This window comes from Vulpes lagopus, chromosome 2 (assembly GCF_018345385.1).
Source record: "Vulpes lagopus strain Blue_001 chromosome 2, ASM1834538v1, whole genome shotgun sequence".
NCBI lineage: Eukaryota > Metazoa > Chordata > Mammalia > Carnivora > Canidae > Vulpes > Vulpes lagopus.
The window spans coordinates 168428746-168454296 of NC_054825.1; the positions used below are offsets into that span (position 1 = coordinate 168428746).

The 25551-nt window shown below is 46.5% G+C and overlaps 1 protein-coding gene across 3 annotated transcripts in view; it reads left to right on the plus strand.

The window, feature by feature from the left end:
* LOC121484345 (carcinoembryonic antigen-related cell adhesion molecule 1-like) overlaps nt 1–2666 on the plus strand; it is a 79383-nt gene extending 76717 nt beyond the window's left edge. Inside the window, exon 11 of one of the 3 annotated variants that reach the window (XR_005985996.1) lies at nt 2567–2582. Coding sequence is in view for 2 of the 3 variants with exons in the window: in XM_041743490.1 (XP_041599424.1) it covers nt 2567–2629 (63 nt within the window). In the remaining variant the exon portion in view is untranslated. Of the gene's footprint in view, nt 1–2566 lie in introns of all 3 variants that reach the window. The other 2 variants (XM_041743490.1, XM_041743492.1) reach the window with 2 other exon arrangements.
* Nucleotides 2667–25551: the final 22885 nt, after the last annotated feature.

Consider the following 25551-nt stretch of genomic DNA (forward strand, 5'->3'; position numbering starts at 1 on the left):
AACTCCACCTACATTGATGGAAATGAAAGAGTTCATTCTTTTTTGTGGCTGAGTCATAATATACATATAATAGTATATTATATTATACACTCCACATCATCTTTATCCATTCAACAACTGCTGGATGTTTGGGCTGTTTCCATAATTTGGCAAATGTAAATAATGCTGCTAGAAACATCAGAGTGTATCCCTTTGAATTAGTATTTTTGTATCCCTTGGGTAAATACCTAGTAGTGCAAATGCTGGATCACAGGGAAGTTCTATTCTTATCATTTGAGGAATCTTTATAGTGTTGTCCAGAGTGGCTGCCTGCCTTACATTCCCACTAATAGTGCAAGAGTGTAATCCTTTCTGATCAGTGGGCATTTTTGTCAAAGACGCAGATATGCAGAAATTACAAGCATAGAATAATATAGAGGATGCCGCTCCTCAGCATAATATATTATTTGACTATCTCACAGCGAACATCATATACAATGGTGAAAGGTTGAAATCTTTCCTTCTGTCAAAGAACCAACTCCTGGTTTTGTTGATCTGTTCTATAGAACAGTTCTTCTGGTCTCTATTTCATTGAGTTCTGCTCGAATCTTTATTATATCTCTTCTTCTGCTTGGTGTAGGTTTTATTTGCTGTTTTTTCTCCAGTTTCTTTAGGTGTGAGGTTAGCTTGTGTATTTCAGTTTTTCCAATTTTTTGAGGGATGCTTGTATTGCGATGTATTTCCCCTCTCAGGACTGCTTTTGCTGTATCCCAAAGATTTTGAACGGTTGTATCTCCATTTTCATTAGTTTTCATGAAAATTTTTAATTCTTCTCTAATTTTCTGGTTGACCCATTCATCTTTTACTCGGATGCTTTTTAGGGATCCCTGGGTGGCGCAGCAGTTTGGCGCCTGCCTTTGGCCCGGGGCGCGATCCTGGAGACCCGGGATCGAGTCCCACGTCGGGCTCCCTGCATGGAGCCTGCTTCTCCCTCTGCCTCTGCCTGTGTCACTGCCTCTCTGTGTCTCTCTGTGTGACTATCACGAATAAATGTACAAAATCTTAAAAAAAAAAAAAAAAAAGGATGCTCTTTAACCTCCACATGTTTGAGTGTCTTCCATATTTCTTCTTGTGATTGAGTTCTAGTTTCAAAACATTGTGGTCTGAAAATATGCAGGGGACAATCCCAATCTTTTGGTATCAGTTGAGACCTGATTTTTGACCCAGTATGTGGCCTATTGTGGAGAAAGTTCCATGTACACTTGAGAAGAATGTTTATTCAGTTGTGTTCAGAGGGAAAGTTCTGTATATATCTGTAACATCCATCTGGTCCAGTGTATCATTTAAAGCTCTTGTTTCTTTGGTGATGTTGTGCTTAGAAGATGTGTCATTTGCAGAAAGTGCTGTGTTGAAGTCTGCTACTATTAGTGTATTATTATCTAAGTATGTCTTTACTTTGGTTATTAATTGATTGATATACTTGTCAGCTCCCACGTTAGGGGCATAAATATTCATGATTGTTAGGTCTTCTTGTTGGATAGACCCTCTAATTATGATATAATGTCCCTCTCGATCTCTTACTACAGTCTTGGGATAAACTTTAATTTATCTGATATAAGGACCGCTACCCCAGCTTTCTTTTGAGGACCATTTGAATGCTAAATGGTTCTCCAACCTTTCATTTAAGGCTGGAGGTGTCCTTAGGTCTCAAATGAGTCTCTTGTAGACAGCAAAGAGATGGGACTTGCTTTTTATCCAGTTCGAAACCCTGCATCTTTTAATGGGATCATTTAGCCCATTCATGTTCAGAGTAAATATTGAAAGATATGAATTTAGTGTCATCGTAATACCTATTCAGTCCCTGTTTTTGCGGATTATTTCTTTGGGCTTCCTCTTTCTTTTACAGGGTCCCCCTTAATATTTCTTGCAGAGCTGGTTTGGTGGTCACATATTCTTTCAGTTTCTCCCTATCCTGCAAGCTCTTTATCGCTCCTCCTATTCTGAATGAGAGCCTTGTTGTATAGAGTATTCTTGGCTGCATGTTCTTCTCATGGACCCTGAAGAAAGGCCAGCCCTTTCTGGCCTGCCAGGTCTCTGTGGAGAGGTCTGCTGTTAATCAATATTTCTCCCCATATAAGTTAGGGATCTCTTGTCTCTCGCTGTTTTAAGGATTTTCTGTTTATCTTTGGAATTTGCAAGTCTCACTATTAAATGTCAAGGTGTTGAATGGTTTTATTGATTTGGGGGGAGGAGCCTCTCTATCTCCTAGATCTGAATGCCTGTTTCCCTCCCCAAGTTAGGGAAGTTCTCAGCCATGATTTGTTCAAATATGCTTTCTGGCCATCTGTCCCTCTCGGCGCTCTCTGGAATCACAATTATATGTAGATTTTTCCTTCTGAGGCTATTATTTATTTCCCTTAACCTTTCATCATGGCCTTTTAATTGTTTTTCTCTTTTTTTCCCCAGCTTCCTTCCTTGTCCTCAACTTATCTTCTATGTCTCTCACTCTTTCTTCCACCTCATTAACCCTCATCGTCAGTACCTCCAGTTTGAATTGCATCTCATTTCATTGATTTTTTAATTCCAGGAAAGCTTCCCTTATGGAATCAGAAACAATACAAGGATGCTCATTATCGCCACATCTATTTGACATAATTCTGAGAGTATTTTCCAGAGCAAATAAACAAGAGAAAGAAATAAAAAAGCATCTTGATGGAAAAGAAGAAGTAAAATTGTCTTTATTTGTAGATGACATGATCTTTGTATAGAAACACTAAAGGTTACATGAACAACTGTCAGAAAAATAAACAAATATAGAAGCTTCAGGATGCAAAATCAATTTACAGATATCAGGACACTTACAATATACATTGGAAGGAACATATGGCAAACTATCTTTTTTTATAGTGAAAACATTATATTATAACATACTTTTCCAAACAAAATATTAAAATTAATATTTATTTTTGAACATATTCATAAATTCTACATGCATACTTCCAAATATCTAAACCACATGTTAAACAGCTGAATACATTCTACTCACATTTCAGATCTTTAAACACCAACAATCTATTAATACAGCTATTACTACAGGACAAATTTGGATAGAGGTCTTAGATAATTTTTAAGCTCACCTTAAGAGCACCAATCATTAACAATCATTTTTGTATTTTATTCATGAACACTGATAAAATTTGTTTATGTTAAAACAAATATTTCTTAAAAATGAATGTGTATTAAAGTAGTTTAACTGATCGAGTAGGCTTTATTCCAATCTGTTTGTTAAACAGACAGTTCTCACAATATCTAAATCTACTTTCCAATGATCTGTTCCAACTTTGCTACCACATGCTTTTCCAAATCATCCTGTTTACAAAGGTATCAGAAACTATGACATACTTTGTTCTGCTGGTGCCATGAAGGGTAGAGGCAGGCACCTGCAGGCAGGAAATAGTCCATCTGTAGTGGCAGAGGCAGGTGAGCTCTGCTCTGTGGGCACCAGAGACGCAGCCTGGGAGGCAATCCTCAAACCCCACAATTTTGGGTCAAAGAATAAGCAGAGTACACTCAACTACAAGAGAAGCAAAGACATAGACAACGTGGCTTCAGTGTCTACTCATGGAAAGCAAGACAGAGGCCACATTTGCCATCATCAAGAAAGCAGAGTCTGTTGTTTAGATCATTGCCCAAAAATACACTGGCTGGTATCTTGGCATTTGGCTTTGGATTGGCTTCATACCTCGGAGAATGCCAGGGTAAGTTCCATTCCTTGGAAGATTTGCTCTTTTTTGGTCCATGGAATAGCAGGCACTCTCTGTTTATGTATGTGTTGGACCCTGGCTCACGGGTGCCAACGCGTCCCGGTGGACGCCCCAGAGACTCAGACCCCAGACAGGCAGATGCAACAAGCAAGAGGGTTTATTGGACGTTTGCGCAAACGGGCTCTCCGAGGTGGCAGAGCCCCGATTAGCAATTACAGGCATCTTTTAAAGGCAAAAAAACCGCGGGAGTAGCATAGCATTGATTTCTTTGAAGGTCAGCACGACCATGTTCAGGGACTTTCCCAGTCAGGGCGAGGGGAGATAGTTTCTTTTTTTTTTATCTCGCAAAAACAGAATGTTTTTGTTACTTGAATTCTTATCTCGGAAAAAAACAGAATGTTTTTGTTACTTGAATTCATGGGAGGCACCTAGATGAGCTGCCTCAGGGTTAGGCCTTGTCCCACTTGCGGGCGGGGGGGGGGGGGCGGTTCTTCATTCCCTCCTCTTTGTTTGGACTGATTTTAACCTTAAAATCTTAGGGAACTTTTATTTCTTCAGTTAGAAGGGCCCGATATTGTTGAGTTAGTACCAGAGCTTGGGTGATGGACAATCTGTCTCGGATGAACTGGAGCAGCCGGTTGAGGATGCAGGGGCCGAAAGTTAGCAGCAGGAGCAGGATAACTAGAGGGCCCATAATGGTAGAGATTAGGGTGGTCATCCAGGGAGACCGGTTAAACCAGCTTTCAAACCAACCCTGCTGGGCCTCTCGGTCCCTTTGTCTTTTACTTAGTCTATCTCTGAGTTTGGCCATGGAGTCCCTAATGACTCCAGAGTGGTCTGCATAGAAACAGCATTCTTCTCCCAGGGCCGCACACAGTCCTCCCTCTTTTAGGAATAATAAATCCAAGCCTCTTCTGTTTTGAAGTACTACTTCTGAAAGTGAGGTGAGGGACTGTTCTAACTTAGAAACGGACTGCTCTAGTGTCCGAAGATCCTCATCTACAGTGGCTTGGAGTTCTAAATAACGTTGTGAGCCCTGGATCAGGGCGGCTGCACCAGTGCTCACCCCAGTTGCGACCCCTAGTCCCAGCATAACGGCTAAGGTTAGGGAAACAGGCTCGCGCCGAAAACGGGTGGGATGTCTGTCATATTGATTTTCTAGAGTTTCGGCGGGGTGATAAAACACCCTGGGAATGATCTGCACCATGACACAGAAGTCGTTTGAGTTATTTAGAATCTCAGCCGATACACAGGGAGTGAGGCCTTTGTTGCATGCCCACCAAGTTCCCGGGTGGGGCACCAGGTAAGAGTCAGTCCCTAAAATTGGGGCAGTAGTACTGCAGAGTCTCTGGTAATCCTGGGGGGGTGTCCCTATGCAGGTTCCTTGTCCTGAAACTTCTGTAAGGGTAAGTTGTGGTTGGGAGTTGGGCATGCACCCCTGAGTGCTAGTGGTGTTGTTATAGGTCCCAGGAGTAGCGATTCCCTCATAATAAGGGGGTGCCGATGTAAGGCAGAGCCAGCAGGATTTAGTTATGTCGGGACTGGTCTGATTAAGGGCCAAAAAAGCCCCTATGATGAGGTTAAACAGCCGTTGTCCCGTGTCGGGTGACGACCGAGGGGTTGGCGGGTGTGGCGCTCCCTGCGGCTGGGACGGGGGCCTGGCCTGGCGTGGGGGCGGCGGCGGTGCTGCCGGTTTAGTAGGAGCTCTATGACCCCCGAGGACTGTATTGGGCCCGATCGCCACGGGGTCTGGGGATTCTATCTTTAATTTTGAATGTAAAACCATCATCTGTTCTTTCTTTGTATAACCTGAGTCCCCACAAGTATCCACTGGCCCAGTTAATAGCCCTTTTTCCGGGTTCTGTGAAGGATATTTGTAGGGGATGACACCACCCTTGACAAGACCCATAATTAAGGGTTTTCCATTTGTTAAACGCCGGGTGGGTATAGTTAGCCTTGACAGTGATGTAATCCCAGGAGGAGGAGGGCCTCCATCCTGTGTCTCCCGTAGTCTCGCACCCCCAATTTTTACAATAGAAGTATTCCCCCCCTCCACAGGTGGGATTTAGCCTGCGATTTCTGTGGTACCCGGGACAAACATAAAAGGGAAGAGTGCTTAGCATGGCCCTTCTGTCGGGCGTGCCACATCCCCCCCATGGGTCTAATCCCAGTCGCCCCAGGGGGCTTTCTCGGTCGGGGGCCCTAGAGGTGTCGAAGTATCCCTCTAGGTCCCATGGGCTGGGGGCCCCTATTGTTAGTTTACATAGGTCAGGATATAGATTAGGCCACCAGGTTCCCACGGGGGCGGTCTTAGTTGTGGACCAGACCTCGTCACCCCCAGCCGTTAGTACCTGCCAGGTTAACTTTTTGGGGGCATGAGGGTTACCCTTGGCGTGGGAGAAGAGCACTAGGAGAGGTAGGAATACAACAATTGTCACTGGACAATTTTTGAAAGTCTTATCTTGAATGGGTTTTGGGTGCAGTGGAGCTTCCATTGAGGTGGCTCGTCCGATCCGTCCCGGCTGGTGTCAGCGGTGTTCGTTGATGGGGCGCGCTTGACGTGTGAGGCGTGGTCCCAAGCAGTAATACCGTCTACTTTTAGGGCGGTTGGGGTGGTCAGTAGTACGGTGTATGGGCCCTTCCAGCGGGGCTCAAGGGTCCTGGACTGATGTCTCCTGACGTGGATGGAGTCACCGATCTGGAACGGGTGTGGGTCGGTTGCATCTCCGGGGCGGTAGACAGCTGCCAGGGGTCTCCAGATCTGGTGCTGGATAATCTGGAGCGCCTTTAGCCTGTCCTGTAAACCGGGAGTGTTAGCAAGAGGGTCAATAGCAGAATCTAGTAAGTCCGTCACTGGTGGGGGACCTCCATAGAGAATCTCATAAGGAGTTAGTCCATGACATGTGGGAGTGTTCCGAACTCGGAACAGGACCATGGGGAGGAGTTGGACCCAGTCTTTAGTGCCAGTCTCCAATGTCAATTTAGTTAGGGTCTCTTTAATTGTTCTATTCATTCTTTCTACCTGCCCTGAGCTCTGGGGTCTGTATGCACAATGTAATTTCCAATTTATCCCCAATAATCTGGCCACCAACTGACTTACCTGGGAGACGAAGGCAGGGCCGTTATCCGACCCTATTACCTTGGGCAGTCCAAACCGGGGGAAAATTTCTTCTAGGATTTTCTTGACAACCACCTGGCAGTTTCTCGTTTGGTGGGGAAGGCTTCTGTCCATCCTGAAAAGGTATTTATAAACACTAGAAAGTACTTGTTACCATATTTACCTGGCTTGATTTCAGTGAAGTCTACTTCCCAATTAGTTCCGGGTCTGTCTCCCCTTATTCTAGTTCCCTCAGGCATCTTGAGGTGTTTGGCATTTACCTTAGCACAGGGTACACAAGCGCCGGTTACCTGTTGGATCAGGGAGGGGAGTTTGGGAATGTAATAGGTCTGATCCTCTCTCTGGAGGAGTGTTTTTAATTTTTTTTGTGTCCGAGGTGAGTCCACTGGTGGAGGTGAGTTACCAGTTCTTTGGCCCTTTGCTGAGGTAGGACAGTCTTTCCTTGATGTTTCCAGACCTTCATTTGTTCATCATATTCTGCCCCTATTTACTGGACAATATCCAGGTCGCTGTCTGAGTATTCGAGAGAGAGTTGCCCTGGTGTCTGGACAGCCTCTGGTACTTGTAGGGAGAGGGCCTATGGGCCTAGAGCAGCGGCCCGTGCTGTTTCATCGGCCATCCTGTTCCCCTCAGCTACTGGGTCGCTGCCTCGCTGATGTCCAGGACAGTAAATTATACTTAATTTTCTCGGCAGAAAAAGGGAATGGAGAAGTTCTTGTATTTCTTCCCTGTTCTTGATGTTTTTTCCTGCAGAGGTCAGGAGACCCCTTCTTCGGTATATTTCTCCATGAACATGGGCAGTTGCAAAAGCGTACCTACTATCAGTATAAATGTTGACCTTCTTGTCCTTAGCCTTTTTTTAGGGCCTGAGTTAGGGCTATGAGCTCCGCCCTTTGAGCCGAAGTTCCAGGCTTTAGGGCACCGGCCCAGATGACAGTTTTCCCATCTACCACCGCCGCCCCGGCTTTGCGCTCACCATTTCGTAGAAAGCTGCTTCCATCAGTGTACCAGGTTGCTTCAGCATCTGGCAAAGGCTGGTCCGTCAAGTCCCCTCTGGTGCCATGTACCTCAGCCAGGATCTGGTGGCAGTCATGCATTACCAGGGAGGGGGACTCGATTTCCGGAAGCAAGGTGGCTGGATTTAGGGATGTAACCGTTTCAAACCGTATCCGCTCGGAATTCAGTAGCATGGCCTGATAATGGGTCACCCGAGCATTTGAGAGCCATCGATCAGGGGGCTGGCGGATGACTGTCTCTATAGCGTGGGGGGCCACCACCGTGAGGGGTTGGCCAAAAGTCAACTTGTCTGAGTCTTTAACCAGGACTGCCACAGCTGCTATAATTCGGAGACATGGGGGCCATCCTGCAGCCACGCTGTCTAATTTCTTTGAAAAGTATGCCACGGGCCTTCTCCAGGGTCCCAGTTTCTGAGTTAGGACCCCTTTGGCTATTCCTTTGTGTTCATCAGCATATAGCGTAAATGGTTTGGTCATATCTGGGAGGCTCAGGGCAGGGGCGGTCAATAAGGCCCTTTTTATTTTGTCAAAAGCCAATTGTTGCTCTTTTCCCCAGTGGTAGGGGGTGTTGGATTTCGTGAGAGGATATAGGGGAGCCGCCAGCTCTGCAAACCCGGGTATCCAGAGGCGGCAGAACCCGGCACTGCCAAGGAACTCTCGTAGCCCTCTAGCGTCAGTGGGTGCAGGGATCAGGGCTACAGCCTTTTTGCGGCCCTCCGTCAGCCACCTCTGGCCTCCTTCCAGGAGCTATCCCAGATAGGTCACTTGTCTCTGGCCTATTTGGGCCTTTTTGGCGGAGGCCCTATATCCCAGTTCTCCCAGTCTCTCGAGCAGGGCCCCCGTACCTTTTACACAATCCTGTTCTGTCTTAGCCACCAGAAGCAAATCATCCACGTACTGCTGGAGGATGAGGTCCGGATGGTCAACTCGGAAGTCTGCCAAATCCTGGTGCAAGGCTTCGTCGAACAAGGTGGGGGAGTTTTTGAATCCCTGTGGCAGCCTTGTCCAAGTGAGTTGTCCTGAGAATCCCATCTCAGGATCCTTCCATTCAAAAGCAAAAATAGGCTGGCTTTGAGAGCTTAATCTTATGCAAAAGAATGCATCTTTTAGATCCAACACCGTATACCAGATGTGGCTCGGGGGCAAGGTGCTGAGTAAGTTGTAGGGATTTGGCACCGTGGGGTGTATGTCCTCTGCCCTACGGTTAACTTCCCGTAAATCTTGTACCGGCCGGTAATCTCCTGTGCCGGGTTTTTTTACAGGCAACAGAGGAGTGTTCCAGGGCGACTGACAAGGTATTAAGATGCCCAATTGTAATAGTCTCTGTATATGTGGCCGAATGCCCTCTTTGGCCTCTTTGCTCATTGAATATTGTCGGATCGATATGGGGGTGGCCGAGGATTTTAGGTTTATAATTATGGGTGGTTGATTAACAGCTAGCCCCATTCCGGCCGTTTCCACCCAGGCCTGAGGGTAGTTAGTGAGCCATTCAGAATTTAGGGGCTGCATGGACAGTGGAGAGTCCTCGTGCAGTCGGTGTTCATCCTCTAGGCGCAAAGTCAATACCTGGAGGGGCTGCCCTTCTGCACCAGTAATGATGGCCCCTCTCTGATGAAAATAGATCTGGGCCCCTACTTTTGAAAGAAGGTCTCTGCCTAGTAGGGGGTAGGGGCATTCTGGGACTAGTAGGAAGGAATGTGTTACTTGCCCAGTGCTCAGGTGGACCTTCTGTTCAGTTGTCCATCGATATAACTTGCCTCCAGTCGCGCCCTGAACCCAAGACGTTTTAGAGCTCAAGGGTCCTTTTGCCTCAGTTAAAACGGAATGTTGAGCTCCCGTATCGACCAAGAAGGTCACTGGCTGGCCCCCCACTTTAAGGGTTATCCGAGGCTCAGGGGGGGGCTCCTGGCCCTGACACCCCTAATCTTCATCTTCTAGGGACAAAACGGGAATGGGCCCTTTTTTAGGTCCCTGTGTTTGGCCCTTCCTTGGGCAATCTTTAACCCAGTGTCCCCTTTCCTTGCAGTAGGCACACTGGTCTCGTTCGACCCGTAGTCTTCTTTTGTCTCCCAGGTCCTTACTCTGTTCTGACTTACTCTGCCCTGAGCTCTGTACTACGGTGGCCAGTATCCTAGTCAGCTCTTTATTACGTCTTTTATCTCTCTTATCCTCCCATTCCTCTTGCTCTTTACGGATTCTTTCCTCCTTCTCCTCTGGAGTTTCTCGCTTGTTAAAAATCTTTTCTGCCTCTTTCACTAAGTCCTGTAAGGTGTATCTCTGAAGTCCCTCCAACCGTTGTAACTTATTACGAACATCCGAGGCGACTGTCCGATAAAGGACATGATTACATCTGGCTGGCGATCGTCAGCCAAGGGGTCAAAGGGAGTATACATACGGTAGCCCTCCATTAATCTTTCCAGAAAACCTGCTGGCGTCTCATCTTTTCCCTGCACTATAGCACGTACCTTTGCCAAATTGGTGGGGCGACGCCCTGCCCCTCTGAGACCCGCTAGGAGTACCTGGCGATAGAGACGGAGCCGCTCCCTACCAGCAGCCGTGTCGTAGTCCCAGGTCAGGCGAACCAAGGGGAAAACATCCTCAATTTCATTAGGCAGCTGGGTCGGCCTCCCATCCGCCCCCGGGACGCTTTTCCGAGCTTCAAGGTAGACGCGCTGTCTCTCCTCCGTGGTGAGGAGAGTCTGCAGGAGCTGTTGGCAGTCATCCCAGGTCGGCTGGTGGGTCAACAGAATTGACTCAATTAACCCGGTTAGTGCCTGGGGGTCTTGGGAGAAAGTGGGGTTATGAGTTTTCCAGTTGTAAAGGTCAGAGGCAGAGAACGGCCAGTATTGCATCTGGCTGCCTACTGATCGGAGGGGAAGTGCCTGGGAGGTCCAGACGTCTTCCGACTCCCTCCCGCGCTCTGGTCGAAAGCGGAGGCGACTGGCGAACGGGGGTGAAGCGAGGGGTCGCCTCTGCCCCCGTAGAGTCGGGGGATGGAGCTGAGGGAGCGGAGGGAGAGGTAGGGGCCTCCGAGCGGGGCGTTGGGGGTTGAGCATAAGGGGGAGGGGAGGAGTCCAAGAGAAGGAGACTGTCCTGGTCCCCTGGGAGCACAGGCGGCTCCTTAGGTTTTGGTTCAGGAGATTTTAGGGGACAAAGCGTGGAGGGAGAGGAAGGACGGGGAATAAGGGGAGTGACGCAGGGAGGGGGTGGGGGTCTCGGGCCTGGCTCCCCCTGAGAAGGGGTGAAGCATTTTACCCAGGGAGGTGGATTTTTAGCGAGATCCTCCCAAACTATAATGTACGGCACCTGATCGAGGTGCCCATTGGGTCCTGGCTGAAAAACCAGGGCCTTCACCTGCAAGATAATACCAATGTTAAAAGTTCCATCCCTGGGCCACCCGACGTTGAGAGTCGGCCACTCTGAGGAGCAGAAGGTGACCCATCTTCGTCTTCTGACTTCGACCAAAAGGTTGTGTGCCCGGCCGGTGACTTCTTTCCAGTGATCTAGAGTGAGGCTTAAAGGGGTGGTTACAGTTTGTTCCATGGGTGTAGAGAAGAGGTGAGCGGTGAGGAAGAGGACAGAGAGAAAGACACAGAACAGACAGACGCACACAGATGACAGGACCAGCACGGCGGATTCAGACGGGAGCGGTCGCCAACAACGACCCTCCCTGAAGAGGAGGGAGTGCGGGCTCCCTCCCTCTTCCAGACCACTCCGGAGTCCAACTCCGGAGCAGGACCAGAAAGACACAGAACAAACAGACACACACGAATGTCAGGACTGGCGCGGCAGATTCAGATGGGAGCGGTCGCGAACAGCGACCGTCCCTGAAGAGGAGGGAGTGCCGGGGCTCCGTTCCCCTTCCAGACCACTCCGGAGTCCGACTCCGGAGGGGGACCAGGGGTCTCAGGGCACGTCTGCCTCCCCCGCTGGTCCAAATACAGAGTACAGCGTCCTGCAGGCACAATACAGACCCGGCACAGACCCGGCCAGTCAGACAGACGGACGAGACAGATATGACATTTAACGAGAGACAGATATGACACTTAGCGAGCTCGGTCTTACCTCCTACCTGTTTTAGGATTGAGCCTGGGGGCGTCTCGAATCCCGGACGAGCCCCCAAATGTTGGACTCTAGCTCGCGGGTGCCAACGCGTCCCGGTGGACGCCCCAGAGACTCAGACCCCAGACAGGCAGATGCAACAAGCAAGAGGGTTTATTGGACGTTTGCGCAAACGGGCTCTCCGAGGTGGCAGAGCCCCGATTAGCAATTACAGGCATCTTTTAAAGGCAAAAAAACCGCGGGAGTAGCATAGCATTGATTTCTTTGAAGGTCAGCACGACCATGTTCAGGGACTTTCCCAGTCAGGGCGAGGGGAGATAGTTTCTTTTTTATCTCGCAAAAACAGAATGTTTTTGTTACTTGAATTCATGGGAGGCGCCTGGATGAGCTGCCTCAGGGTTAGGCCTTGTCCTACTCGCGGGCGGGGGGGTTCTTCATGTGGAGCCTGGTTCTTCCTCTGCCTGTGTCTCTGCCTCTCTCTCTCTCTCTCTCTCTCTCTCCCCCTCTTTCTCTCTTTCTCTCTTTCACTCTCTGTCTTTCATGAATAGACAAATAATTTTTTAAGGACCCCAAACAGTAAAACTCCTAAGAGAAAACATAGGGGAAAAGATTGATGACATTCTTCTTGGCAATGACTTCATGTATACGACATAAAAAGCACAGGCAACAGAAATGAAAACCAATAAGTAGACCTATATCACACTAAGCAGTTTCTGTACAGCAATGGACATCATGAACAAAATGAAAAGGCAACCGAGCAACTGGGCGAAAACATTTTCAGAACATGTACAGATAAGGGGTTTATATATAACAAATATAAGGAACTCCTACAACAGCATAGTAAAAACAAAACAAACAAATGATCTGATTTTAAATGGGCTAGCATGTCTCCAAAGACAAGAGAAAGAAAAGCAAAAATGAACTCTTGGGGCTGCATCAAGATAGAAAGCTTTTGTTCAAGAAAGGAAACAGTCAACAAAACTCAAAGGAAACTTCCGGAATGGAAGAGATATTTGCAAATTTATTCTCAGTATGTGCCTGGTATCCAAAATCTAACAGAAATTATGAAACTCAACACTCAGAGGACAAAAATCCAGTCAGGAAATTGGCAGAACACATGAACAGACATTTCTCCAAAGAAGACATACAAATGGCCAAGAGACACAAGAAAAACTGCTCCACATCACTTGGCATCAGGGAAATACAAATCAAAACCACATGAGTTATCACCCTACACCAGTCAGAATGGCGAAAATTAACAAGACTGGAAACCGTAAATGTTGGTGAGGATGCAGAAAAAGGGGAACCCTCATACACTGTTTGTGGGGATGCAGGCTGCTACAGCCACTCTGGAAAATAGTATGGAGGTTCCTCAAGATATTGAAGATAAAACTACAATACGATCCAGCAATCCCACTTCTAGATAATTCCTCAAGAGAATTGAAAGCAACATCTTGAGGAGATAGGAGCACACCAGTGCTCATTACAGTACTATTCCCAACAGCCCAGATATGGAATAAATGTCCTATGCAGATGAATGGTTGAGGGGGATGTAGTATATAGGTAAAATGTAACACTATTAAGGGGCTAGATCTCATATGACCTGTTAATAAAGTAAAAGGAAGATGAAAGACAATGATAAATGTTTTCACAGTTGAAACCAAAGCAAACAGCACCCTGAGATGCCACTTCTCATACATCAGAATGACAAAAAATTTAAAAGACTGTCCATGATTAGTGTTGTTGAGCATGGGGGCAGCGGGCACTCTCATACATTGCTAGTGAGAAAGTAAAATTACAATACTTTGGGAAACAATCTAGCATGTTCTTCAACAAAGTAAACTTGTGCCTCCTCAGCGATCCCCTCGCTGCCCTCCTGGGTGCAACTCTCCCCAAGAGATATGAGACCACACACCCATCTCAAAGACTGCTGCACAAAAGTTCCTGACAGTCTACCTGTAATAGTCTAGAGGTGGAAACAACATAAATGTCCATAAGTGAGTGAATGAATTTTTGAAAAAAGACCTTTCTGCATCTTTCCAGTGTAATACAACTAAGGGTGTAAAGAGAAAAAACTGTGAATCCACAAAACAAATGTACCAATGGGTGAATTTTTTTAAACCACACCAAGTAAAGAACTTACTCAGGAGCCAAATTGTATTATATAATTCAATTTCTAAAATTAAAAATTGAAACTAATGTCTAACAACAATCAAATGTAAGGTTTCATGTGAACAAGTGGAAGGAGGGTTAAGAGGGGCCAAAGGAAGAGAATAGAGAGGACATGAGGAGATTTTTGAGAGGAAGGGACATATTCACTATCTTCACGTAGGAGTGATGTCTGTGGTGCACGTACACGGGAAAACTTAATAAACTGTGTACTTTACATAGGTTGAGTATAACTTATTTCTTTACTGGGAGAGAGAGCAAGAGCAAGGGGGAGGGGTAACAGAAGAAACAGAATCTTAACTGAGCAGGGAGTCCCACCTGGGGCTCCATCCAGAAGCAGGAGATCATCACCTCAGCCAAAGGCAGAATTGAACTCCCAGGCATCCCTGGTGAGTTTCCTATATGTCCACTGTATCTCAATAACGGTGTTCAAATTACATATACATATATGAAATATTAAAGTACAAATTTCTAAAAATAGCCAACTGCAGGGCAGGTCTCTGTCTTCCCTCCTTCGCTCCTTGTCCAGCAGAGGGCGGCAGAGCCGCTCTGTAGCCAACAGCCTTGCTCAGGGCCCCACAGCCCAGCAGGCTCTGACCCACCTCAGTCTCACACAGGAGCAGTCCTCCTTGCTTGGCTCCCAGGCTCCTCATCCTGAGGGCCCCTGGTCTGTGGAGACCCCTGCTGTGTCTCCCTGATGATTTCTCAGCAGCCCATGGAGGCCTGGGGAACCAGGGGACGTTTCCAGGCAGATGGCACAGGCAAACCCAGGATCCGCCTTTGTTTCCAGGGACTGAGGGTCTCCTCCCCTTTCCAGAGGCAGCGCTGGGATCCCTCAGCTGAGTCTGGGTGGAGCCGCTCCAGCTCCTGGTTCCTGTGGGGACACCTAGAGCAGAGGACAGACAGGGACACAGATGACTTGGTGGCAGTACCCCCACCCCTGGGCTGTGATGAGGAGAGAGGGCATTGTGGTGTCCAGACCCCCATTGTGTGTTTCTTCCAAAGTCTGAAAAGTCCACTACTAGATCATTCCTTGAAATCTGGAGGACAGAGAGCTCCTCTGAGGGAACACATCCCTGGGTGGACAATTCTCCTGACACAGGCTCAGGAATCTTCTGGACAGTGCCTGTCCTCGCCCCAGGCTCACCCTGCCCTGGGATGGAATCAGGCAATCTAGGACCCACACGGACCAGGCCCCGGGCAGACCAGCCCTACCTCTGCCCAGGACTCAGGGCCACCCACATCCTTAAGAGCCCGGACAGCATCCCGAGTGCATCCCCCGGCAGTGCCTCCAGGAGGAGACATGGGGACATCCAGGCAACACCCAGGAAAAGAAACCCCTAAGCTGGCTTTGGCTAAAGACTTGGAGCAGGAGCCTGATTTCAATCCTTTCTGCACCAGACCCTCTGGTCCTTCCCACGTGCCTGTTCTGTCCTGATACCCTTTGGGGTATCCCGATCCATCAGGGATCCCTTTACAGCTCCCACTTTACTCCATCAGCCAGGAGGAGCTGGTGTGACCACAGGAGTGTTCCCCAGGCAGAGGACACAGGCTGCCGGCACACTCAGGAGCACATGAACAGTCTCTGGGCCACACTCCAGCCATCTGACTCTGAGAGGGAGGGGCTCCTCAAATCCTTCTCTGTGGACCAGAGAACCTCAAGCTACCTAATCTGCCACCACCATCTTCTCTTCCCTGGACACGAGGGAAACCCCCTTCCTATCTCATGACTGAACTCATGAGACACCTGGTTCTGGGGCTCTGACCCTGGAAGCAGAGGCCAGGTGGCTGACACCCAGGGATGGACACTGGATCCTCACCAGTCATCACCCTGCCTGCCCATGTCTCACCCTCAGAGTCCTCTCTGTGACCTTGCTGCCAGGAGGAAGTCCATCCTCCCCAGAGCAGGTGAGATCACTGGGGAGACCCGTGCCCGGCTGGGCTTCTCTGTTACCAAGGGAAACGATCCCCTGGATCTGGGGACCCTGGGCTGTGTGTGTGGTGCCCACAGACTCAAGGCCAGGACACAGCACAGGCCAATGAGGGAAGGGACAAGGGTCACCCTCTCAGGGAGCCGGGTCCCCCTCAGCCCGGCTCTTCAAAGCCTGCTCCCCGGGGCCAGGAGGATCTGCGTCCCCTGGGAGCTGGTTAGATGCAGGCTCTGGGGTCCACACCACACCTGCGGAGTCAGATCTGCTTTTCCACAGGATCTGCGGACCCTCCCTCCGTGGGCACAGAGCAGAAGCGGCTCCGGCGCCACGTCCCGGGGTCTCAGCCTGGCTGCGCATCTGCTAAAGCCGCCTGTCCAGGGGTCACCTGGGCCTCCGCAGGCTTGATGACGTTCCCCAGGTGATCCCCAGGCCCGGTGGGGGTGACGTCCCGGGACAGGCGCTCTGGAGGCAGAGGACACTCCCTACTGCCCTCAGATTCCAGTGTTCTCTCTTGGAGCCTTTTCCATCCAGCAATCAGAGTGGTATCACTAGAATAACATCATGTAAAATAGATAATGTCACTTCTGGAAAACAAATCAATCCATCAGCAGATACACAGTCTCTTGAGAGCCTTCTGATGGCACATAGAATAAGGCACAGAGTCCCTCAAACCTCTGCATGATGGGTTCCCGGGCTTTAGGCGTACTGGCTGCTCAGTTTGAGGGCGGATGGGTGTGAGTACGGAAAGTGGGTCTCCAGGTTCTTTCATTCTTTGGACTGTATCCCATTTCTTTTTATTGTGTGGTGAGGTCATGAAGACTGCAACCTCAGGATCATTGTCTCCCTAAAGACTGCGTTCCCTGTAGCTCTTTACATGAGATTCCAGCGTCATCTTGAATGATGCCTGTTCCTCTCACACCCATTCCCCTATATGTTCTCTCTTGAGCCAGGGTCCTTCCTCCTGGACTTCAGATTCATCACGTACCTTCATCCCTGCCCACATGTACCTGGGAGGGCAGCGCTTTCAAGAAAATGGTCTCAGGACACCAGCAGCTGGGGATGCCTGGGCTTTGGGCACCCAAGCTGCACAGACTCCTAGATAAAGGGAAGCTCCACTCAACAAGCCCAGTGTGGCTACTGTGGCCCAGGACTGCCTGAGGGTCAAAAATGTGGGAAGAAATCCTGTCTCTTCATGTGAACCCCAATGGTACCCTGGAGTCCAGAACGAGGACAGGTCCCAGAGCACCATCTGGCTCTCTTGGGTAAGGATGGTTGCTATTCCAAGGAGCCATTGCTCTGGTACCTTTCCCAGGACTCTGAAGCTCTTCTCCCTTTGAGGGGTTTCCTTGAGGCCTGTCCTGGAGCCTGGAAGTAGGAGGAACATCACCAGGAGACACGTTTTGTGCCCTTTGCACGTGTGCTCTCCTTGTCCTAACCATCTGTTAATGCCATGAATGACTCTCCTCCTCTCTCCTCTGCACTTCCAACTAGATGCTTCACCTGTAGGGCACTATTTCCATTTTATATCTTCAGAAAAGGCAAAGGTTTTCTTCAACACAAGGGAGCTTCAATGGCCATACAGAACACTGGACTCAGGAGCTTCCCAACCTGCTCATCTAAAGTATCTCCCTCCCTATCATATCCTGCCCTCATTCTTCTTTTTTTAATTTATATTTGTTTTTATTTTACTTTTAATTTTTTAAAAGTATATTTAATTGGCACCATGCAAGCATAGTGGCCAACAGGGGGCTTGAACACAAAACCCCTGAGATCAAGATCTGATCTGAGCTCAAGACTTGGGCGCTTCAACAACTGAGTTGCCCAGAAACATCTATTTTTATTTTTAAAGTAAACTCTATGTGGGGGCCTGAGGCCACCATCCTGAGACAAGAGTTTCCTCCTCTAGGTATTGAGTAACTTAGGTGCTCCCCTTTCTTCTCTTCTCTTTTCTTCTCTTTTCTTTTCTTCTTTCTTTCTTTCTTTCTTTCTTTCTTTCTTTCTTTCTTTCTTTCTTCTTTCTTTCTTCTTTCTTTCTTTCTTTCTTTCTTTCTTTCTTTCTTTCTTTCCTTTTATGTCAAACTTTGACTCTTTGGCCTTGATCTGCCCCCCTCCCACACAGTAGCCTCCTCTACCCATGTTTCCATCCCTGCCCAACCCTTCCTCTCCCACCTTGGCCCCTCAATTCCTGGTAATCCCTGGAGCTTTGAGCCTCTTCCCTATTATGGACTGAGGGGCTCAGGAACCCCACAGGCTGCCATGCAAGGTTGAAAAGAGGTGATTGGGAACTAGAACATCACCCACCAATACTTTGTATTGGTCACACCCAGAGCTTCCTCTTAGAAGGCAGGAAGGTTTAAGGGCCCCAGGGTCCTTCACCCTAATTTCTCCCTTAAATCTGTTAAAAATTATAATGAAAAACACATAACATTACATTTCCTACCAGGAACCCGGATATAGTTGAGCAGGGGTATCAATATTCCCAGTAGCGTACAACACATCTCTAGCACCTGTTCATTTTGTGACTGGAAGTCTGTATCCACAGCTCTGTGTTTGCTCCTCTCCACCCCCACCAGTCCCATAGTTCTTCTATTTCTATAAATTTGACTACTTTATGTACCACGTAAAAGTGGAATCATAGGGTATTTGTCTTTCTGTGACCTGCTCATTTCACGTGGCAGAGGGTCAGAAGAACTACCTTCTTCTCTAAGATGGAACCATGTTCCACTGGATCTGGATGCCCCATGTTCATTCTTCATCCTTCTGTGCGTGGACACGTGGGCTGCTTCTACATCTTGACTCTTGTGAACAACATTGCGATGAATGGGGATGAGTAGGGATCCCTTCATACTGTTGGCTTTCTGTTCTTATGGATGTAAAATTAGTAGGGAGATGGCTCTATGACATGGTAAGTCTATTTCTTAATTTGGAGTAAACATGGCACCATGTTCCACAGCAAATATTCCATTTTACTTTTTCACCAACTTTGTGCCAGGGTTCCAATTTCTCCAGATCTTTACCAACACACGTTAATTTATGATATTTGGGTTTGGGGTCCTTTTGGTTGTTGTTGATGGTGCCCATCCTAATGGGTGTGACATGATATGTCTTTGTTGTTTGATTTGCTTTCTGTAATGTTTAGTGATGTTGAGCATTTCTTCAGAAGCTTGGTGGCCACTGTATATCTTTGGCAGTCACAAATGTCTCTTCAAGATTTTTGCCCATTGTTTATTTTATTGATTTTTAAAGATTTTATTTATTTAGTGGCACTTGGGTGGCTAGTGTTTGAACGTCTGCCTTTGGCTCAGGTCGTGATCCTGGGGTCCTGGCATAGAGTCCCACATCAGATTCTACATATGCTCTCCCTCTACATATGTCCCTGCCTCTCTGTGTGTGCCTCTCACGAATAAATTAATAAAATATTTTAAAGGATTTTATTTATTTATTCATGAGAAAGAGGGCATGAGAGGGGGAAGGGGCAAAGGGAGAGGTAGAAGCTGACTCCATGCTGGGGAGGGATCCCAGTGAGGCAAGCCCACACTTCCAGGGCAGCCCCAGGACCTCAGAGATCCCAGGGAAGGTGGTTCCACTTACATCCTTTCCCCTCCACAGGGTCTCTCCTGACCCAAGGGGGGCATTCTCCTGAGTCTTCTGAGTTTAACCACCACCCTACCCCAATGTGGGTCCTCTGAAACATAAGCTTTGGGAGCCCTGACCTTTCTCCCAGCTCAGTCCTCAACCCAGGTGGCCCTACTCTGACCAAATTTGGGATATATGCCCTGAAAGTAGTAAGGATGCCTTCACCCAGTTCATGGTTCGTATGTCTCTCACTTTGAAGTTCTCCTGGGGAGAGGACACATCTCCAGACCTCCTGGGATGCTGTGTCCCAGAATATTAGCCTCAGAAACCACCACCAGCCCCATCCTCCATTCAGCAAATCTCACCCAGGCTGTGCACCCATCCCTCCCCAACCCACATCACACCATGGAGCGCTCTTTCTCATCACACTGGTTTTTCCCTCCTCTTCCTCAGATCCTGGCCACAGACTCTAAGCCACAAAGGGCTAGAAAAAAGGCAGCCTAGAATGGGACAGTAGGACTGCAGAGACTCCATTGCTTGATACTAACTTTATTTGCTTAGTTGTGTGAAATAAGAAAGAACTGAGGCTGCAAGCAAAACCAAACTGTATTGAAATCTGGGAAACACATTTTCAGAAAGAATCAAATGTGCTCTGAGGGGTGTGGGGCGGAGGGGCAACAGTTGATGAAGGTAACACCATAGGCTTGGAGATGTTCTGAGGAAATTAGGATTGATGCAGCATAAATAACTGGCTTTGCTATATAGAGATGGTAGTTGCTGGGTGCAGTTTGGCGAAAAAAGCTTCCTTCTTGACAACTGTGGCAGAACGGAGCTGTGTTTCAGTTGGTACAGGCTGCAAGTTCATGCGACATCCAGACGTGGAGGCGGATCAGACCAGCTTGCACTTTGGTCTCCGGCCTCCAAATCAGGCTGCTGAGCATTAGGGTTTCAGTATCAATGTTTGCACCTACAGTTGTGAGCCAGTGTTGTTTGTGAGAGGATAGAATGGGCCAGGCTCGGGGAGAGAGCGGAGCGTGCACACAAGCCTCCAGTGGCAGGAGATAAGCGAGGAAAGTCCTTTGCTCTCCTCCGGGTGCCAAGTATCCCCCCAACGAATGCAGGGTGAGTAGGTGTAAGAGTAGCTAAACGACAACCACAGCTGTTGGCTCAGAAACCATCTTTTTGTGTAGAAAGTAATATAGCTTATTGAGGAAGACTTCTCCAACAGTTAGATTGTGTATAATGGATGCAAGAGAACTCAGGACATAAATAAGGGTCTTCTTCACCATAAACTGGCACATCTTTTTGAAACAACCCAGGAGCTTCCATTGGTTGTCCGGCCATGTCACGAACAATGCAGGAACATAACTTCTTATCTTAGCCAGGACAAAGGTAGCTACAACTTCCACCATTAATTCTGTGAACCACAGTTTGATATTGAGCATAACTGACCTGTTACAGAACATAGGCAGTGTCCCCTTGTGTGCTCCGGTCCCAGGAAGATGTGAAGCCTCGAGACCAGCCTTTAATAGTCACTGCTATAGAGTAGGAGCTGGGGATGTGTTCTCTGTCTCTCTCTTTCATGGAAGAGTATGTGTCAGATTAGAATTACATCATTTATGTTTATAAATCTCTTCTACCAGTTGAAATAGATTCCAAAACAGTACAAATCAGTTTGTTGGTAAGTTCATATGACTACTCATGATTTTCTTCCGATTTGACTCAGTCTCAGCCTTTTTTGTAGATAATCACTCCACAAATGAATACCAAAGTTTGAAATCAGAATGTTCATGATCTCTATCAAAGCCATTGCCCTTTTTTTTCCCTTATGCCTCCTAACATTGCTTCTTGTGACAGGCTTGAAAAAAAACCTTGTCCTCTTGTTTATACCTATCCTGGCTAAATATAGGTATTTTCGGTTTCAATATTTTGTGAAAAACTTCAAAAAAAACCCCTGTCATCTTTATTACACATAAGCTGGCCAAATACAGGTGTCTATCTATAGTGACAATATTTTGTGAAAAGCTTCCAAAAACCCTGTCCTCTTTTTTACACATCTTGACTGAACCTAGATTTTTTTTGACAATATTTTGTGAAAGACTTCAAAAACCTTGCCCTCTGTTTTACGCATATCCTGGCTGAACATAGGTATTTTTGTGATAATTTTTTTGTGACAGGCTTCAAAAAATCATGTCCTTTGTTAACATAAAGTTACATTTTCTCAGCATTTGACTCATCCAGGAAACCTAATGAAAATAGGGCAGCACTTTGAGGTAAATTTCTTCATGGACAAATTGGAACTCCAATGCCATGTTCCCAACCTGAGTACTAGCCACTTCCCACTGCAAAATCCTGATTCTTGTGGCACAGATACTGCAATGTTTAATGTCACCTAAAATAGATTTTTCCATGTATAATATCCCAAAAACAGAACATAAGACTAATGGTATTAAAGTTCAGAAACAAAAAAAATACAAAGAAATCATGTCCTCTTTTTTACATATGTCCTGACCCAATATACATATTTTTTGTGACAAGATTTTGTGAAAGGCTTCAATAAACCCTATCTTCTTTTTTGCATATATCCTAGCCAAACATAGGTATTTTTGTGACAATATTTTGTGACTGGTTTCAAAACCTCTGGCCTCATTTTTACACGTATCCTTTACTTTTCATTAGGAATTTATTTATTTATTTATTTATTTATTTATTTATTTATTTATTTAAACAGAGAGATAGGCAGAGAAAGAAGCAGTCTCCCTGCAGGGAACCCAATCGAGGACTGGATCCCAGGACCTCAGGATAAGGACCTGACTGTCTGCTCAACCACTGAGCCACCCAGGTGCCCCACATATATCCCTGTTGTTACATGTCAGTCTCCTTCATTTTAACTGCTGGCTAGGATCCCACCATAGGAATAAACTTGTTGCCCTACTGAAAGGCAGTAAGTTGAAACCATTGGTTTTGCTATCATAGCAAGATTTCTGCATCCTGGAATATGTGTTCTTCCATACAGGCTGAAGAGTTCCCTCTGGGCTGTATTAATGCCCCAAAGTAAGGCCAGTTGCTGGCTCTGGAGCAAGGGCATCCTTCATGAGAATAGATATTTCCAGAAGCTTCCTCTGAGGGGTTCTACTAATTCACACGTCTATCATGAAAATAGAAGAATTTTAGTTTCCCAGATCCTACACTTGGTCATGTAGTAAGACCTTAGATACTACACACTCTTCACCTTGCCTTAGGAGAACAAGTTCACAGAATACAAAGTGTGAGGAAAACCATTTGCTGCTGTTGGAAACAAAATTCAGTAACTTTTTTAAAAAAAGATTTTATTTATCCACTCATTATAGACACACACACAGAGAGAAAGAGAGGCAGAGACACAGGCAGAGGGAGAAGCAGGCTCCATTCAGGGAGCCCGATGTGGGACTTGATCCTGGGACTCCAGCATCATGCCCCAGGCCGATGGCAGGTGCCAAACCGCTGAGCCATCCAGGGATCCCCAAATTCAGTTACTCTTGATGGCTCTCCTTTCACTATAGAAGTTTTGTGGGCTTCAGCGGACAAACATGGACTAGGTTAAGTACCTCTCTTGAAAAAGCCACTTGGAATCCATTCTTTTGGTAGAAGATTTGAGCCCATGTCTCTCAGCAATTAGAGGGCAAGCTAAACAAGAAGGCTATAGAATATTGGAGCAGTGAAAGAAGCTTAGCCTGTATATACATAAAATGCTGCAATACAGTTTTTAAAGCACACAAGGCAACTTTATGAATATTTGCCACATACTCCACCAAAGAGCAAATTTCAATAAATTCCCATAGATGGAATGCTCTGTGAACACTGTGCTATGAAGTCAGAAGACCGATTACAAGGGGGACCAGAACATCACCATCTGCATAGAAACTACCTCTTAAAGAACTTGTGCTTGAAGGAGAAATGGTAATGGCCATTTCAAAATCTCTAGAACTAAAAGTAAAAATACTTTTCATAGGGACACCTGGGTGGCTCAGTGGGTTAAGTGACACTTGATCCCAGCTCAGGTCTTGATCTAAGGCTCCTGAGTTAAGCCTCCCTTGGGCTCCACACTGGCCATGGAACCTACTTCAAAACAAAACAAAACAACCTTCTTTAGAACACACAGGATGCAACTGAGGCAGGCTTGTGGGCAAATTTAAAACACTAAGTTGCTTAATAGGAAAAAAATGAAAGGTTGGATGTTTCTGAGCTAATTATCCACTGGTCGAAGTAGGAGAAGGAACAAACTCAAAGGAGAAAGAACATAAGAGGTGAGCAAGAAACATAAAATTCTAGAGATGGTTCTTTCAAAAATTTCTAACCACGTGATCAGAAAAAAATGAACCAAGGTGCAAAAAGCAATGTTAGGAATCAAAAAGAAAAACAAAAGGATCATGCCCTTGAAAGAGATGATGAACATTCTGATTTCAAGCTTTGGTATTCATTTGTGGAGTGATTACCTACAAAAAAGGACCAGACAGGGTCAAAATGGAAGAAAAGCTTGAGTAGCCATATGAACCATCCAACAAACTGAGTTTTACTCTTTTGGAACCTATTTAAACTGATAGGAGAGATTTTTAAACGTTCATAACTCCATTATAATATGATACATACTCCTCCAGAAAAGAGAGAACATGTCCTCAGCTCTTATGGTGGTGCCACAGTAACCTTGACCCCCAAACTACAAAAAATACAGCAAGGAAAATACCAGGCCCAAGTCAGCACATACAAACATCCTCCAGGACTCGGAGACACAATGCAGCAATGAATTTAAAAGATCATATGCATAATATGTAGGGTTTATTCTAGGAATATAGTTAAACAGTAGAAAATCAGTGTAATTCACAGCATTAATGGTTTAAAGGAGGAAAGTCCTGTGGGTTTTTTGAAAGATGCATTTAAAAAAAAAAATGCTACCTAAATCTCAGGCTCCATTGGTGGTAAAACTCAGTAAACCAGAAATTAAAAGGAACTACCTTCATCTGATAAAGAATATCTCCAAAATGTCACAGCAAATGTGGTATTAAAATCAGGGGGCAAGGCTCAGGGGCTACCATCTACTGGAAGAGTATGTAGGGGGTCTTCTGATACAGCAAGGCAGAAACAGAAAAGGAAAGGTCTGACAAGGAAAAAATGCAGAAACAATGTCCTAATTCACAGGCGGTATCATTGCCTAGATCGAAAATTCAAAAGAATCTGACAAATTATCAGAATCAAAACTGTAGTTTAACCAAGAATGCCAGATAGGAGCATCCATATCTGAGGCTCAATGTCATGGCTTTATAAGAGCACCTGTGATTTCTTTAAAAAGATTTTATTTGTTTATTTAAGAAAGAGAGTGAGCAACACAGAATGAGAGAAAAGCAGGGGGAGCAGCAGAGGAAGAAGGAGAAGCAGGCTCCCCAAGAAGTAGGGACCCCAGAGGGGTGCATGGGGCTGAGGGGAGCTCGATCCCAGGCCTGTGGGATCATGACCCAAGCCAAAGGCAGATGCCCAACTGACTGAACCAGTCACATGCACCCTGCCTGCACATGTGATTTTAAATAATATTTTTAATGGCAACCTGAAAAGAAACGAAGAAAGGCCTTCTTTATTTAGAACAGAAAACTTGGCTGAACGTGAAAGTTTGGCTGTGAGTTAGCAATAAGGTAAAAGATGATAAATAACAGAAAGGAAAGGAAAAGATACCAGGGAGTATCAGTAAAGGACTTAGGACTTAATTGGGTGGAATAGCTGTTCTCCCCAAATTTTCTGGACAATTATGAATCTCCAATAGCATTGTAGTTGCTTTCTTTTAACTAGGCAAGCCAATTCTAAAATTAAATAGCATAATAAAGGGCCTCAAAGTAGAGTAACGAACTAAGTGGCAACTGCCCTGCTAGATTTCAAGATGGATCACAAGCCACACTGTTTCAAACTGG